This window comes from Solenopsis invicta, chromosome 11, assembly GCF_016802725.1.
Source record: "Solenopsis invicta isolate M01_SB chromosome 11, UNIL_Sinv_3.0, whole genome shotgun sequence".
Taxonomy (NCBI): Eukaryota; Metazoa; Arthropoda; class Insecta; order Hymenoptera; family Formicidae; genus Solenopsis; species Solenopsis invicta.
The window spans coordinates 1,898,456-1,914,598 of record NC_052674.1 but is presented as its reverse complement, the minus strand read 5'-3'; the positions used below and the strand labels follow the sequence as shown (position 1 = coordinate 1,914,598).

The 16,143-nt window shown below is 30.6% G+C and overlaps 4 protein-coding genes across 6 annotated transcripts; 3 read left to right on the top strand and 1 right to left on the bottom strand.

The window, feature by feature from the left end:
- Window positions 1-528: 528 nt before the first annotated feature.
- LOC105196978 (zinc metalloproteinase nas-4-like) lies at window positions 529-2,501 on the top strand. The gene is made up of 5 exons (XM_011163154.3): window positions 529-984; window positions 1,127-1,282; window positions 1,440-1,775; window positions 1,841-1,980; window positions 2,125-2,501. The coding sequence occupies exons 1-5, from the start codon at window positions 771-773 to the stop codon at window positions 2,206-2,208; spliced, it is 930 nt and encodes a 309-aa protein (XP_011161456.2). The 5' UTR covers window positions 529-770; the 3' UTR covers window positions 2,209-2,501.
- A 1,927-nt stretch (window positions 2,502-4,428) lies between these two features.
- On the top strand, window positions 4,429-4,984 carry LOC120359007. The gene is made up of 2 exons (XM_039455174.1): window positions 4,429-4,666; window positions 4,809-4,984. Exons 1-2 carry the CDS (start codon window positions 4,456-4,458, stop codon window positions 4,982-4,984), a joined length of 387 nt encoding a protein of 128 aa, XP_039311108.1. The 5' UTR covers window positions 4,429-4,455.
- LOC105196977 (U11/U12 small nuclear ribonucleoprotein 48 kDa protein) lies at window positions 4,780-9,030 on the bottom strand. 3 transcript variants are annotated; one of them, XM_011163152.3, is made up of 6 exons: window positions 8,593-8,954; window positions 8,358-8,526; window positions 8,199-8,261; window positions 7,744-7,888; window positions 6,525-7,117; window positions 4,780-5,424 (listed from the first exon to the last, which is right to left on the bottom strand). In XM_011163152.3, the coding sequence occupies exons 1-6, from the start codon at window positions 8,722-8,724 to the stop codon at window positions 5,420-5,422; spliced, it is 1,107 nt and encodes a 368-aa protein (XP_011161454.2). In that variant the 5' UTR covers window positions 8,725-8,954; the 3' UTR covers window positions 4,780-5,419. The 3 variants fall into 3 exon arrangements, with proteins under 3 accessions (XP_011161454.2, XP_011161455.2, XP_025986606.2); XM_011163153.3 differs by lacking the exon at window positions 4,780-5,424 and having other exon boundaries at window positions 6,239-7,117; window positions 8,593-8,753; window positions 8,874-9,030; XM_026130821.2 differs by lacking the exon at window positions 4,780-5,424 and having other exon boundaries at window positions 6,239-7,117; window positions 8,593-8,953.
- LOC105196975 (high choriolytic enzyme 1) lies at window positions 5,059-6,194 on the top strand. Its single transcript, XM_011163151.3, has 3 exons — window positions 5,059-5,449; window positions 5,513-5,649; window positions 5,775-6,194. Exons 1-3 carry the CDS (start codon window positions 5,101-5,103, stop codon window positions 5,877-5,879), a joined length of 591 nt encoding a protein of 196 aa, XP_011161453.3. The 5' UTR covers window positions 5,059-5,100; the 3' UTR covers window positions 5,880-6,194.
- Window positions 9,031-16,143: the final 7,113 nt, after the last annotated feature.

The window sequence follows — 16,143 nt, the reverse complement described above, 5'->3', positions numbered from 1 at the left end:
TTGTTATTTTAAAATATTAACTTTAATGTATCATCCTCTGTTGAATATATTTTCCTTTACCTACATTTAGAAATTACCTTTTTACGAAGAAATAAATTCTGCTAATATAAATTTTTTAAAATATTGATTTGCTAAAATGAAAAATTTTCCTTAAAAAAAAAAATAATAAAAAATCATTTGTAATTTACATCAATATTAATGTAAGGAAAGAACGGTTTTGCTAAAGTATCTACAAATTTAGCTGGATACAGATTCTAAGAATAATTTTATTAGTTTATCAAAATAATTATGTATGACGTTCAAGAAAGTTTGTTGTATGTCCAAATTTTTTACAATATCATTCTTCTTGTCTGAACATCCTTCATAATTATTGATGATCCAACAAAATTATTTTCAGATCTGTATCAAACTAAATTTTTAGATAATTTGTAAAATCGTTCTTCCGTATAAAGGTCGTCTTTCACAACTTTACAATGTTACACAATATGAAATACCATTTAAATATAATTCTATGAAGGACCAAAATTACTACCTACAATAAAAGCTACAAGTGATATGACTTGATTGATTGTAGTTTTATTGGCAATTTACTGAGTCCAATAATTAATTTCTAACAATACTTCCTCCATTTAATTTACTTACAATGTTATCGCTAACGTGCTACTTACTGGGGGGTCACTCCTAATAAAAAATTTTAATAAATCAACTATATAAGTCGGACTAGTTTTAATGGTTTCAATAGTTCACCTAGCGATTGAACGTCAGTCTGTATGTATAATTCGAGAAAGATGCAGAAAGCTCGATACGTTGATTTATTCATTTTAACATTAGCGTTTTTATTAAGTAACTGGTTTGTCATGAACATTAATGCATATCCAAAGGAGCTTATCAATTCTTTGACAAAATCACCACCAATATCACCGAGACTAATGAACACAAAAACGACCGATAATATCCCGGCACACTATGGGATTAGCTACAAACGTAAGCGAAAAAATATAATTTCTTTTTTATTTTGTCTAGAGAATATACAGATATTTAGAAAATGTTATAAAGATATCTAAATGAAGATAATCAAACAAAAATATTCCGATATATTTTAGAAATACAATATTTACATTTACAGTTGATAAATGGTCTCAATACGAAAATCCCGAAGATGGCACACTTGAAGAAGGAGATATACTTCCGTTGAAATGGACAGGAAGAAGACAAGTTCTTAGGGAACAACTTAGACTGTGGCCTAATGGTTTCATACGTTACTACGTTAATTCGATTATAAGTAAGATATTTTTGCAATTCTAAATTGAAACAATGACCTAAATACAATTAAACTTATTAAATCAAGCTCATGAAACATTTTCATTGAAAATCAAATACATTTATAAGAATTGCTTATCAGACCTAAATATATTTAAGTATTTATTTATTCAATTCAGCTGATGAACCAAAGAAATTGAAAGTACTAGAGGATGCATTAAAAGAAATAACGACGAAGACAAAACAATGTATTACATTCGAGCGCATTAACGATTACGAGAAGCTCCCAGAAAAAAATTGGGTCAATATAACTGGTCATCAAAGGGGATGTTTTTCCAATGTAGGACGTAATCCGAATGGACCTAATGTTCTGAATCTAAGCGTGATGGACGGATGCTTTTTTTATATTGGACACGCGATACACGAAATGTTACACACCTTAGGTATAAAACATGAGCACTCGAGACCAGATCGAGACGGCTACATCACTGTAATATACGAGAATATAATACAGGGTAATCAATAAAGTCTGTGAAATTAATATCGAATTGGAAAGAGAATTAACAAAAGATTTTTACAGGAAAGAAACACTATTTTGATCGATTGAATGACACTTACGTAACCACTTTTGGTACTCCGTACGACTATGAGAGCGTAATGCACTATGCTATGACGGCGTATACTAAATATCCTAAAATTTATCCTACGATAATACCTAAGGTAATATCAACATTTAGATATAATATCAAAGATACTTCAAAAACTAAATAAAAATTTTAATACTTATTTCATTTGAGTTTTAGTATTGAAGTAATATGTATTATAATTCTATTGATTAAATTAATAATAAAATTGCTTTTGCAGATAGATGTAGAGATTGGTCAAAGACAATTCCTGTCACTTAAGGACGCAAGAAAATTACAAATTGCTTATAATTGCGCCACCTAGAGGTTCAGCGTACTATACATCGAAAATTATTAAGAGATCTAACTTGAAGCTCGAGATATTTTCTGAAAGAGATAACGGTAAAATATTGTAGTACTGGAACAAAATAACGCAGTCAATGAAACAGAAGTGAAAGTACAAATGCCAGCTATCATTATATGTTTAATACTAAAGTTTAATACTAAACAAATTGAATAATAAAAATGCTAATTTAAAAATACTAATGGATAGATTAAGTAGCATTATTAAGATCTATGTATTCTATTGATTGTGAGTCAAATTATTACATGTGCCCCTGAGCCCAATATAAATCTTTATTTTCATAAGAAGTATAAATAATAAAATATATAGCAAAAAATGGAATTTTTTGAGTATTTTTGAGTTAAGAAATAAATTTAATTAATATACTAATGAAAAGAATATATGTATTTACACATATCACAAATTCGAATTATACTGGATTTTTGTTATCATTATAACTATTAGTTTTAGATAAACAAATCTTTAAATTCCAATTTTATTTTCTATTCGTGATGAAATCTATTTAATAGAAAATTTATTATTAAATCATGCATGCAGTAGTTGAAAATAAATTTTTTTAAATCAGACGTCAAGATTTATTGAGATGACTCTTTAAACCTTGTTTATTATAAAATAAACAAATATTTAGGAATAAACTTTGCAATGATAACGTCGTATTAATGAAAAAAAGCGAGATATGATGATTTGCTTAATTATAAGTATTAGATTTGATGATCGTGAAATAGCAAAGGGTGAAACTCATAATATGAGATACTCAAAAATCCTCATTTGTTATTACATATTTTGATTTCGAGATCTTTTTCAAAATGCTATAACAAAGTTTATCATTGAGGATTTTCTATTTATGAGGCTTGGAAGCTATGGCCATCAACATTAGCACTGAGACTTTAAAATAATCTCGAAGAGAATAGATTTTGAAAAAAAATGTTACAATTTTTTGAGTATCGAAATCCTTATTACAATAAAAATTAGTTATTACAAGATATTTAGGGAGAAGTTGTCAAATGCGTTCTATTTTTATTTTTTAATATATTTCGTATTCTATTTATTATAATTATATTTGATGCTGTTTTGGATGCAAATCAAAAAATTGTAGCTTAATATTTCAGGCATCTGTTATTACTTATTAAATATTTCACTTATTTTAATTACAATAAGTCATTATATTATAATAAGTTATTAACGTTAACTTAATTTAATTAAAAAATTATATTAACTTGCCCAATCCTGATTTTCAATGTATATGATATTCTTGATTTACTTTTAATAAAATTAAATAAAGATAAATAAAATTAAATAAGTCATAAATATTTTATGTAATTAATTTTCACCTAGAAAAAATTTTTATTAGAAAATCGAAATAATTTAGAAATATTTTTAAATTTGACATTTTTGCTTCTGCATAATATCTCTATCACCGCAACAATTTAATTATACGGTATTAAAAAATTTAATGAGAAAAAATGGAACCATGACGAAATTGTATTTTGGTTATGCATGGTCATAAACTTTTTCTTTTGACAAAATATATTCTGGTTTGTAAATAAATTGCCATGACGATGGTGATATCATTTGTATATTAATAATAAATATACAAATTATTAATAAAAAATTATTAAGATATAAAAGATATTACTTTCTGATGTATAAAGCAAAAAATTTATCTAAAAATTTAGCTGGATACAAATTCTCAAAATAATTTTGTTAGATTATCAAAATAATTATGTATGACATTCAAGAGAATTAATTAAATGTTCAAAATTTTTACAGTATTACTCATAATGTTTGTACATGATTATTGTATTTTGATGATCCAACAAAATTATTTTTAAATCTATATCAAACTAAATTTTTAGATAATTTGTATAATAGTATTTTTCGCATAAAGGTCGTCTTTGACAATTTTTACGATGATAGTACACAATGTGAAATACCATTTAAATTTAATTCTTCAAAAGACCAAGTCTATTGCAATAAAAGCTACCAATGATATGGCTTGATTGATTAATGTTTCATTGGCCATTTGCTATAAGTTTAATTATCCATTTCTAACAATTGTTCCCCAATCTAAATCACCTACGATATTGCTAACGTGTTATTTAGTACCGAATCATCCATGAAAAGAATTCTAATAATTCAACTGTGATATCTCCATCAAATTAATTTTAACGGATTTAATATTTCATACTAGTGATTAAACGTCAGTCTATGTTTGTAGTTCATTCGAGAAAGATGCAGAAAGCTCGAAACGTTGGTGGCCTGTTTATTTTAGTTTTTGCATTTTTATTAGATAATTGGTTTACAAACATTAATGCATATTCGACGCAGCTTATCAATTCTTGGACAAGACCACCACCAATTTCATCGAAACTGATGAAAACAAGAAGGACCAATTCTGGGACGACTATTAGTTACAGACGTGAGTAAAGAAACATAATTTCTTTTCGATTATGCCCAGAGTATATACAGACATTTAGAAAATGTCATGAAGATATCTAAATGAAGATAACTAAAAAGAAATATATCCCGATATTTTAGAAATATAATATTTATATTTACAGTTGATTCATGGTCTCAATACGATAATCCTGAAGAAGGTACAAAACGAGAAGGGGATATACATCGGCCATTGAAATCGAGAAAAACCATTACAACGTATAAAACTTTACTGTGGCCCAATGGTATCGTGAATTACTATGTACATTCGTCTATAGGTAAGACATTTCTGCAATTCTAAATTGAAACAGTGACTATACAATTAAACTTGTAAAACCAAGCTTATGAAACATTTTCTTTCAAAATCAAATATATTTATAAGAATTGCTTATCAGACCTAAATATATTGATTAAAATATGATTTATTTATTCGCTCCAGTTAATGAACCGACGAAATTAATTATACTAGAAGATGCATTACGTACTATAATGTCGAAGACATGTATTAAGTTCGTGCGCATTCACGAATATATGAGACTCCCAGCAAATAATTGGGTCAATATCACGGGTCACCAAAGGGGTTGTTTCTCCGATTTAGGACGTAATCCGAATGGACCTACTATTCTAAATCTAAACGTGGACGTGTGCTTTTTTGGACCTGGACACGCATTGCACGAAGTGTTGCATTCCTTAGGTGTATATCACGAGCATATGAGACCAGATCGCGACAAGTACATCACTGTAATATGGCAAAACATAAAAAAGGGTAATCAACAAAATCTGTGATATTAATATTAAACAAGAGAATTAACGAAAGATTTTTTTACAGGAAATGACTTTAATTTTGAGTTATTAAATAATAATGTTGTAACCTCTTATGGATTACCGTACGACTATGACAGCATAATGCACTATTCTATGACGGCATTTTCTATTAATAGATCGCTTCCTACGATAATACCTACGGTAATATCAATTTTTAGATATAATACCGAAGATATTTAGGAAACTAAATAAAAATTTTAGTACTTATATATTTGAGTTTTAGTATTGAGCAATATATAATTTTACTGATTAAATTGCTTTTACAGAGATCTGATGTGGAAATTGGCCAAAGAAATCACATGTCATATTATGATATACAAAAAGTACTAATTGCTTATAATTGCCATCAGTACCATAATGAAAAATATTAAGAAACCTAACTTGAAGAAGCCAAAGAAATTTCCTGAAAAAATTAACTTCCGCAAAACATTACCGGAACAAAATACAGTCATTAAAACAGAAGCGGAAGCACGAATGCCAAACATCATTCTAAATAACCCGATATTAAATAAATTAGATAATAAAAGTGATGATTTAGAAAAACCAATGAATAGATTTAATCAAACAGCTTTATTAAAATCTATGTACTCTATTGAGTCAAATTATTATGTGTCTCTGAGCCCAGTATATATAAATCTTCATTTTTATTTGTATAAGAAAAATGAATAATAAAATATATATAGAAATAATGGAATTTTTTGGATATTTTTGGGTTAAAAAATAAATTTAATTGATATGCTAAGATAAATTTAATTGATATGAGAAGAATATATGTATTTACACATTACAAATTATGCTAAGTTCCAATTATGCTAGATTTATGTTATCATTATGATTATTAATTTTAGATAAACGAATCTTCAAATTCCAATTTTATCTTCTATTTTTACAAATGCCTTACAGTTAAGTAGTCAGTCAGTACTTTATACTTTTGTCTTTTCGTTTATGCTTCGAATAATGTCTTTCGGAAGATTTATCGCGCTGTCGAGATTTATGTTTCTTTTCGTGATACTTATCTTTGTGTTTGGTTTTGCTTCGATGTTTGTCTTTTCTATGTGATTTTCGCTCTCTCGAATGCGATGACTTTCTATGTTCATGTCTATGTTTTTTTCCTATTTCATCCAAATATCTTTCCTGCCTGTCTTGATCTCTTGATCGATGATAGGTTCTTTCTTCTGAATGCTCTCTTCTTTGATTATTTCTTTTCTTCTCGTGGTGATAAAAGTTTCTTTCTCCAGAATAATCATCATAGTTTCGGGAAGAAGTATGAAATATTTTATTTGAACGTTCTGTTCTGTCATGTTTTTCATCATAACTTAAATTATTCGTTTCGTTACTCTGAATATCTATTACATATCCAGAATTACTCTCTTGTCTTTCTTGATCTCTCGATCGATGATGACTTTTTTCTTCTGAATATTCTCTTTGTCCAGAAACATAATCTACATACATCTCCATTTGTTGATTAATTACTTCTCTAAGAATTTCAGTATGAGATCGTTTATTTGTATGAACCCCTTTATGCTTTGCTCTACGTCTTTTTAAATTGCGTTCTTGTATTAACATTTCCAAAAATGACAATTCTTTATCTTCTTTTTGTTGTGGTTCCCTAAAAAAAATTTAACAATATTTAAAAATTAAAAAAAATGTAATAAATTATATAACGCATATATAAATAACTAATATATATTACAGAGATGTGCAAATCAAGATTGTTTTATATCTAATACAATCCAATCGCATTTTATTTCTTTATTCAAATCTGAATCAATTTAGATCGAAAAAGAAAATTTTACCCATTCAATTTTATAGATCATAAAAAAAAATCTACATTATTATTACGAAGAATAAAAAATTTTTATGTAAGAAAAGTAATATAGATTACATTATGTTAAGTCATTTCCATACAAATAATTATGAATACCAATCTAAAACTTCAAATATTTTTTTCACTTTAATAAAATGAGTGTTTATCTATCAAAAACAAATTTAATAAGACACTCTTTCTTATTTCAATAACATAACTTCCCTACTTTACTTATTAGTGGAAAATATAATTTTTTTTAAATTGTCAACATTTGTGTGGATCTCAATTTCTTAAATTCAAAATTTTCAAATAGTTTGGATGCAAGTTATAAAGAATTACAGACATTAAGATTCGATTTTGTTCAATTCATATTTGAATAATTCACACATCACTAATGCATTAACTAAAAAATATTAATTTATACTTACAAATTATTAATGTTTGTAATGTCCTCTCCAATGTTTGGCTTTGCGGTATTAGTAATGACGTAATCATACAATGCTTTTCTCTCGTCACTAGTGAAATCTGAGACAACTCTATCAGATGTACGCGGTACTAACCGCTCACCCATACCTATTATCAGTGTTAAGAATTCACATTTTTTCATAATTATAACAATACAATCATAAAAATCAAAACATAATAACAGTTATTCAGTTCTTTTCAATTGCATTACTGGTTAGGAAATTGCATGAGCAATTATCAGATTGCAAATATAACATGTACATTTTATCTTTATATGGCTATGAAATATTGAATAAAGGATATGTAAAAGGATATATTGATTCTGCGCCAAGAATATAACATTCACAACCCGCTGGAAAAAATTCTCTTATCATTTAAGAGGTACAAGGATGCACATAGTCGCTACATTTCTACTAACCAATTTGCATCGCTGGATTTTGTTCTTTGGCCACCCTGAAAACTTGTGCTTGCAGTTGCTTATCTGTAACACGTTTCATGAAGATTTACAATGTTAAAACATCCAGAAGGTTTAGATGACTCCTAGAGATTCTTCTATTATTCTAGGTAAGTTTCTTACCAAACTTTATACAGAACGGTGAATCTGTTGGTAAAGTTGGCTCCGATAACCAGACATCTAGCTTCCCGTAACCTTCAGCTTTCAATTGACAGGATGCAAGATGGTCATTGAAACAGGCTTCTGTTAACCAGTGGGATGAATCGTATGGACACTTGAAGTACTCTTTATTCTACACAAATATAATTGTTATCAGTTAAAATTAATGTATCGGAGAAAAAGTCCTGATCATGCTTACCACATTTTTCACGCTTTCCTCTGTCCAGCCTAAGGTGCTAACGATGTTGGCGACTTCTTCATTAACCGTATCGATAAAACTCTTCAGTTCCTCCAATTGCTGTTCACGAGAGTCATTCATATTCGTCAACATGTTGATTTCACTTCTAGTCAGTTTCAATTCTGTTTCATACGAAAACTTAAATTAACATTAACAATTTAATTTATCGCACAATGTATTTCTTGATTATGTCTATATTTGCTTGTATAAAGTTAGGACTGATTATGAGAGAAGGAATTTACGCCGAGTAGAGATTGAGGTTAAGACACATTTACTCCTGTTGTGTGCAGTTGTGTGGTGTCGTGCGCGCTAGTAAGCGTTGATCTCGGAAAGCGTGTCACTCGCGGCTGTTGGCATACCTGGCGAAAATAGCGCATACACGAGCTTCAAATTTTTCCTATCTTAAGGGCCACTTGCACCAACACCGATTAACTTAATCGGCTGATTTTTTTATCGGAATTGACCAATCGCATTTTCACGTTTAGTAAAATTGACCAATCACGGTTGACGCTTAAACGGCAGTTAAGTTAATCGGCGTTGGTGCAAGAGGTCCTTAGGATAAGAAAAATTTGAAGTTCGTATCACGCACTCGGTGCTCCCTTCGCCAGACAGGCGTGCCAACAGTCGCGGGTGACGTGTTTTCCGAGGTCCCCAGTAAGCGTGCTCCATGTCTGCGCGTGCTCGCAATGTCATATAAGTGGAGACATCTGTTAGTGGTTATAGGAACTGACACGAGGTAAAAGCACGCGCCAAATAGAAGTTTGAAGCGTTTCTCTTACGCGTCTTCAACATGTAAACATTTGTTATAAGGTCATCCGAATGAGATGCGAGATCAGAGAATGAGATGCGAGATCAGAGAATGAGATGCGAGTAATAATAATAATTAGCTGGCAAGCATAAGGAAGCGTGTCCGATTGTTATTTTAATCGAACTTAAATTGTTTAAGTGTGATAAATGTTGCATTTCGGGATCGGTCGCCATGACAGTTTCGGTAGTGTATCGGTACGGTGTACTTATGCTCCTCAATTAATCGCAAATTTCACCGGTCAGAAATGCACGATGAGCATAAATTTCTATCGGAAATGTCGACCAGAGGGACGGGCCATCATCAGAATATATCAGTTAACACGATCCTTCGTGATCAGTGCCGTTTCGCCGATCGCAGTTCAACGCTGTGCCTGCTGTGCCCCGAGCCTCTGTTTTGTAACCTACAGTTTTAATAAACATAGATTTCGACACTATCGGGCGAAAATTATCCTTGTGTTGTCTCGAGAGACTTGAAAAACGGTGTAACTGGTTGAGATATAACGTCGAAAAATTGAGTCATACCGTATTGTGTACGGCGAATTTCGCCGGCTAAGAATGCACGATAAGCGTGATTTCTATCGGGAATGTCGACCGGAGCAATGGGCCATCATCCAGAATATGTCAGTTAACACGGATGAATCTTCGTGATCAGTGCCGTTTTGCCGATTGCGACTCAATTACGCTGTGCACTGTTTTGTAACCTACAGTTCCAATAAGTATGGATTTCGACGCTATTGGGCAAAAATTATCCTTGTATTCTCCCGAGGCTTGAAAGACGATGTAACTGGTTCGAATATAACGTCGAAAAATCGAAATATACTATATTGTGTGTGCCATTTGTTGCGCCTAATGGAAAATCTGCTACAGGTATACAGGTAAATACAGATGTACGTTTGGAAAACATTCCATATTGTATAGAATATTGGAGCAATGTTGCAGCAACATTTTATACTTTTAACAATATGCAATATTACTGAAATATTGTAGAATATTTATCAATTTTATTATGAAAATACTTTACGTTTATTAATATTAGTTATATATTATATTAGTACTAGTTAGAGTTGGATTAATTTAAATAAATATTAGCTAGTATAAGATAATTTATTTTAAAACTTAGAAAATATTTTTTTAATTAAAGAAATGATGTTGAAAAATAATGTTTGAAACTAAAATTTTTTTCTTTTTTTAGTGTATGTATAGTATAGATGGATTTTGAGGCTAGATATATTTCAAAACCTTTATAATACTGAGATTTGCCTACGTCTAATGGAGAAATACTTCTTAACATGGATTGATGATAATAGCCGATTGTAATTTGTGAGCAGATGCATCATGAAGTAAAGAATTCTGTCCAGTATGTCACATTCACTATATTATGAATTTGTGATTTTCATGTTCTTTTAAAAGTAAAATGTATGGAGTTCTTTTAGTAGTGTGAGTAATTAAGTGTTTTTTTCTGCAGCTAATGTTTTCCAATGGAGCTGATGCGGATCATTTCCTGAGATAAATTTACAATGGGGGGAGCGATACCACCATTGGTGAGTAAACTTATTAATTAAATATCTACATAAAATTATGATAGATACATACACACAAAATTGATATCATTTATTAAATATGTATTAAAATATTTGAACATATCTGTATTAAAAAATTTTTTAGGTTTCGTATACTCAAAAAACAATTTTGCTGAAGTATCTAAAAATTTAACTAAATACTGATTTGAAAATAATTTTATTGTATCATTAAAGTAATTATGACGGACATTGAACAAAATTTTAACATTCTAGCAATAAGAATGAGTCTTCTACATAATTATTTTGATTCAACAAAAACTATTTTCAGATTTGTAATTTAGCTAAATTTTTAAATAGATATTTTAATAAAAAATATCTAATAAAAATATTGATATATGGAAAGAACAAATTTCAAGACTCAGTACAAGGAGATTAATAGCGCTATTATATTTTAGAAATTAATCTGATTATTTTTTCATTATATTTTTAATCAAGTTTCAAATAATATCAATTTTTATGTAAACAATATTTTTTAATCAAGTTCGAAGAAGTTTTCTTAACGGAAGTTTATTTTAAATTCTTTCTAAGATATTAATTTTATATTTTTCTCATGTTTACGCCTAAATTTTATTACGAAAAGGACAAAACACTTTGATCAACTTTTTGTGTAAAAAAGGGGTACCACATAAGAATAAAAATAATAACAAAATTTGAGGTGTTTTGTCTTCCATTTTTCTACAAGCTTTTAAAAATGAGAAAATTGTAAAAAAAATCTAATATAACTAAAATGAGGGACCTAGAAAAAATCTGAACACTGCAACTTAGTAAAACTTTTCTGTACAATATATTAAAATGCGATTGAAACTTCTTTACAATATTTTGATCTAAGATTCAGATTCTTTTCAAGTGAATTAATTAAATAGTATTACATTGAATCATTAAATCCGTAACTATGAGTTTTTTTCTAGAAAATTTTAATCTTTTGTAATATGTTTTAAAAATTATCTTTTTTTAAAATTATGGGGCAAACAATTCTAGTTTAAATGACGTGGAATGAAATATAAATAATAAAATTACAATAAATATAAATAATAAAATAATCAGTAACTGACGCGCAGCTTAATTAAAAAGCTTCTACGGTATGCAAGTTCTAGGCGATCGTCTATTGCCCCTAATGGAAAATCTACTGTATTTGCTATTTTTTCCCTTGTATAACGGTCTTCGAAATGTTCGGAGAGGTTGTTTGCATTTCAACAAATGGTGTAGCAAAAGAACGCAAAAGCGAGGTAACGTCGCATCGGGTGAATAGCGTGCAAACGTTGCAATCTCGATGAATTCATGAAACGCTGCTTCGATTCAACAGCATTTCAACGACTGCCTTAATTAAAGTCGAATTATGCAGGAAAACGTACCTACTAACGTATACTGTCGATTCAAATGCTCATTCGAGGGAACCGGATCCGGTTCACGTGGCATTCCGATCAGAAATGTGCTTATTACAGCCGTCATCATAAGCGTATAATCGTCTTTCGATTTATCTTTTGATGAATATGGCTTGATAATTTCCATCGATATCGATAACAAGTATCAAATTAAAATCTTTTTTGTATTGAAAATGAAAGATAATTGTATAAAATAATATTCTCTGTCTCATTAGTTATATAAGGAAAAAAATTTTTTGTCTAAAATAAATACATTTTCTTGAATCATAATTTATTAATTTAAAAAAATATTGTAATAATATTTTAACAATAATTTTTTTTGTTCCAATGTAATATTATTTTGATAAAAAAATTATTGTTACAAATAATTATTTTTTTATATTCATAAATTAAAATTCAAGAAAATGTAATTTATTTGAGACAAGAAACTTTTTTGCTACGTGTTTAAAAATAAGAGAGAGTTGTTGAATGCATCCCGAACCTCCTAAGCGCACTTTGTTAAAGCAAATCTTTTTAATATTTTACATTTTTACTTTATTCAAGCAATTTTCATAGTATGTTACGGAAGAGCTTATTATAAAAAATTAATTCATTATTAGTGAAAGGTTTAATATGTAATAATAGATTCTTGAAATATCAAGTTACAATTTCTTTGATTTGCATCCAAAACAGCATCAAATATAATTAGAATAAATATAATGCGAAATGTATTAAAAAATAAAAGTAGTACGCATTTGCAAGTGTCCCTTAAATATCTTATACACATCACAATAAATTAACTAGTTATTACTAGAAAAATCATAGTCTTAGACTGGTATTCATAATCGTAAATAATTTTCAATCTTTGATTAAAAGCGTAACTAATTACAGATTCATTTATATTTTTCTTTCAATTAAAGATTAAAAATAATTTACGATTATGAATGCCTTAAAGTCGTCGTTATTCATTTGACAACACATGCGTTTTCCTCACTAAAAAATTCACTAAGAACGATCGATTCTTAGCTTAGCTATGTTAATTAGAGGCAGCCGGTACAGTCACGACAATTTTTGCGTCGATAAATCCATCGGGGCCGTGAGTATTTCCGATTTCGACAGGGAAGAAAAGAAGAATCACTAGCTGCCGTGAATCAAAACGACAGCTACAAAAGGCAAGACAAAGTGCCTTCTCGCCGTGAGAGAACCAAATTCGCGTGCGAATCGCGCGGATGTTCCCGTCGACGTCGCCGATGAGAAAGCAGAGCAGAGAAGGGGACGGGTTGAGTAGACAAGAGAGAAAGAGAGATAGAGAGAGAGAAAGAAGTAGAGAGTACGAGCGAGATAAAGAGAATCGCGAAAGAGAGCCGCGGGGAAACGGGAGGGAGCGAGGCGAGAGAGCGAAATGGCTCTCGACTGCCGCTACCAGACAAAGAAGCCCGTCAAGCACGATGATGGACGCCTTCATGAACGACCCTACGGAGCCCCGTACATCACTTTTATTACCGCCGTCCTCATTTTCATATTTCATATTTACATTTCTAGACCGCCGTAAATCAGCGAATTTATGGGTAATTAGGCCTTTGTGCCGTGTGGAAGCCCACACCGAATCCGCCGAGGGCTCGGAGCTTATCGAACGATACGGAGAGCCGACGGCGGCTTATACCGCCTGGAGAGGGTGGACTTTTTCCTTTCGCACCCCCTCAGCATCGCCGACACCGGCTCGGCTCGGATCGTTTCTTACCACCGCGGAGAAAACAGGCGAGAATGACTTTTCCCGACGAGTTTCCGCGCGCGGCATTCGCCCGCGCTCTCTTTCCGCCTTTCCAAAGAGATTTCCGAAGTTCGCGAGGGAGGGGGCAGGTAGACTCGGAAGTTTCCGCGAGTAATAAAAATCTAGGGCAGATTGGAAGGATTGTTCAATTTTATTTACCGCGATGTCCGCCGCGGAACGTGTGTGTTAAAACTTTTACATTCTCTTCGTTAAGGCGTTTTGTATCGCGGTTAGCGTGGCGTCGCGTGATGCACCTCGCGGCGAATTGCTCTGCGAATTGATTGTGCGTATGGATTAGGTTCGTTAAACTTTATTCAACGAATTCGTTTAATAAGACGAAAACAATAAATAGTGCCTACAAATCTGCATTTAAATAGAAAATCTATCATACGATCTGATTTAATACACGAAACGAGTTTAAAAAATTAATAAACTGTAGACGGATCTTTTTTCTGATAATTGCTAAATGAATCGAATATTAATTAATTCATAAAGGCTATTAATTCTTTTATTACACGGAAAGAACAATTTTGCTGAAATACAAATCTGAAAATAATTATATTGATTCATTTAAAAAATTGTATAGAAAAACTTATTTGCTAGAAACTGCAGTAACATTATCATGCTTGAGCACTTTATATAATTATTTTGATAGCTTATCTTTCTGATTAAATTTTTAGAAATTGCAGTAAAATTATTCTTTCCGTTTATCATATTATTCTATTCATACAAGAATAAATTTACTTTTTAGTATTTATGAATATTTCACAAAGTTTACACTACATGTTTACATCTAAATGTTTAGATACTTTAACAAAATCGTTTTTTTCATGTACACTGAAAAGAAGATGTTAACTTGACTAAATTTGTCAATTTGATTAAATTTTTTTCAGTTTAAGTATTTATGTATTTAATTCCAATATATAAAGTACTTGAGCTTCAATTTAAGCATTTATATACTCAACTTGAATACATAAATACTTGAACTGAAGAAATTCAATTGAACAAATTGAAAAATTTAGTCAAGTTAACAGCTTTGTTTCTTAGTAGATTTCTTTTGGAAAATTATATTTCCGATGCATGTAACACGCATTATTTGAATAATCCACGGCCGCGACTGAAACATTAATTTTCGCGGATAGTACTTATCTTACGTATTTGCAACAACGGACCGGATCCTATGACAGCTTCAAGGAAGGCGTCGGAAGTTCACGTCGATGAACGGGAGCTATTTCGAGTTCCTCAACGTTGTTCGAGGAGAAGGCGCTGACGTTAGCAGCGAGCTACGAGCCGTTGAGCGTATTACGGCCTCATAAAGGTCTCCGTTAATATTTAATAGTGCGTTTTAATGGTGCACGCAGGTGCGAGTACATCGTGTCGTCTACTTTCCGCCCTCCTCGTACATCCTAAGTATCTGTTAATGACGGCTTACAACGAAATGGCAAAGTTCCCTTCCTTCGGCTGTTCTTCCTAGCCCTATCCGGTTCGCTGCATTGATGCGAGAGCTTCCCGTCGCGATTGTGTAGTGTTACGGTGCTTCTTAAATTATGATTTTACGGTTTTCAACCGAGAATTGCTTCGCCGTGGAGATGGCAGCTCTTTTAAATCTTTTTCCATCCGATCTATATTTATTATTTTATTATTTTTATATAAATAGCGTAAAATTAAATTTTGAATCTAAATGACAGTGAATATGATCAAGTTTTAAATTATGGAATGTTTAAAAAATAATTGTATAGTTAAAAGTGTGTTATTTTTAAAAAATCTTAATAAATTCTATCTAACAACTTCTGTTAAATATGTAACAAGGAAATTAAGTTGACAAATTGAAAAATAATATCTAAGATTGTTAAATTTAGTTATTGGTATTAACGCGTACGTCGACATAGTATTAATCATTAAATGTCTTAAAATATTTGTATATGTTATGTCCATTTGCGCCTTTATTTATGAATTCGCATGCCGAATCTTCATAACATATTTATTACGTCCA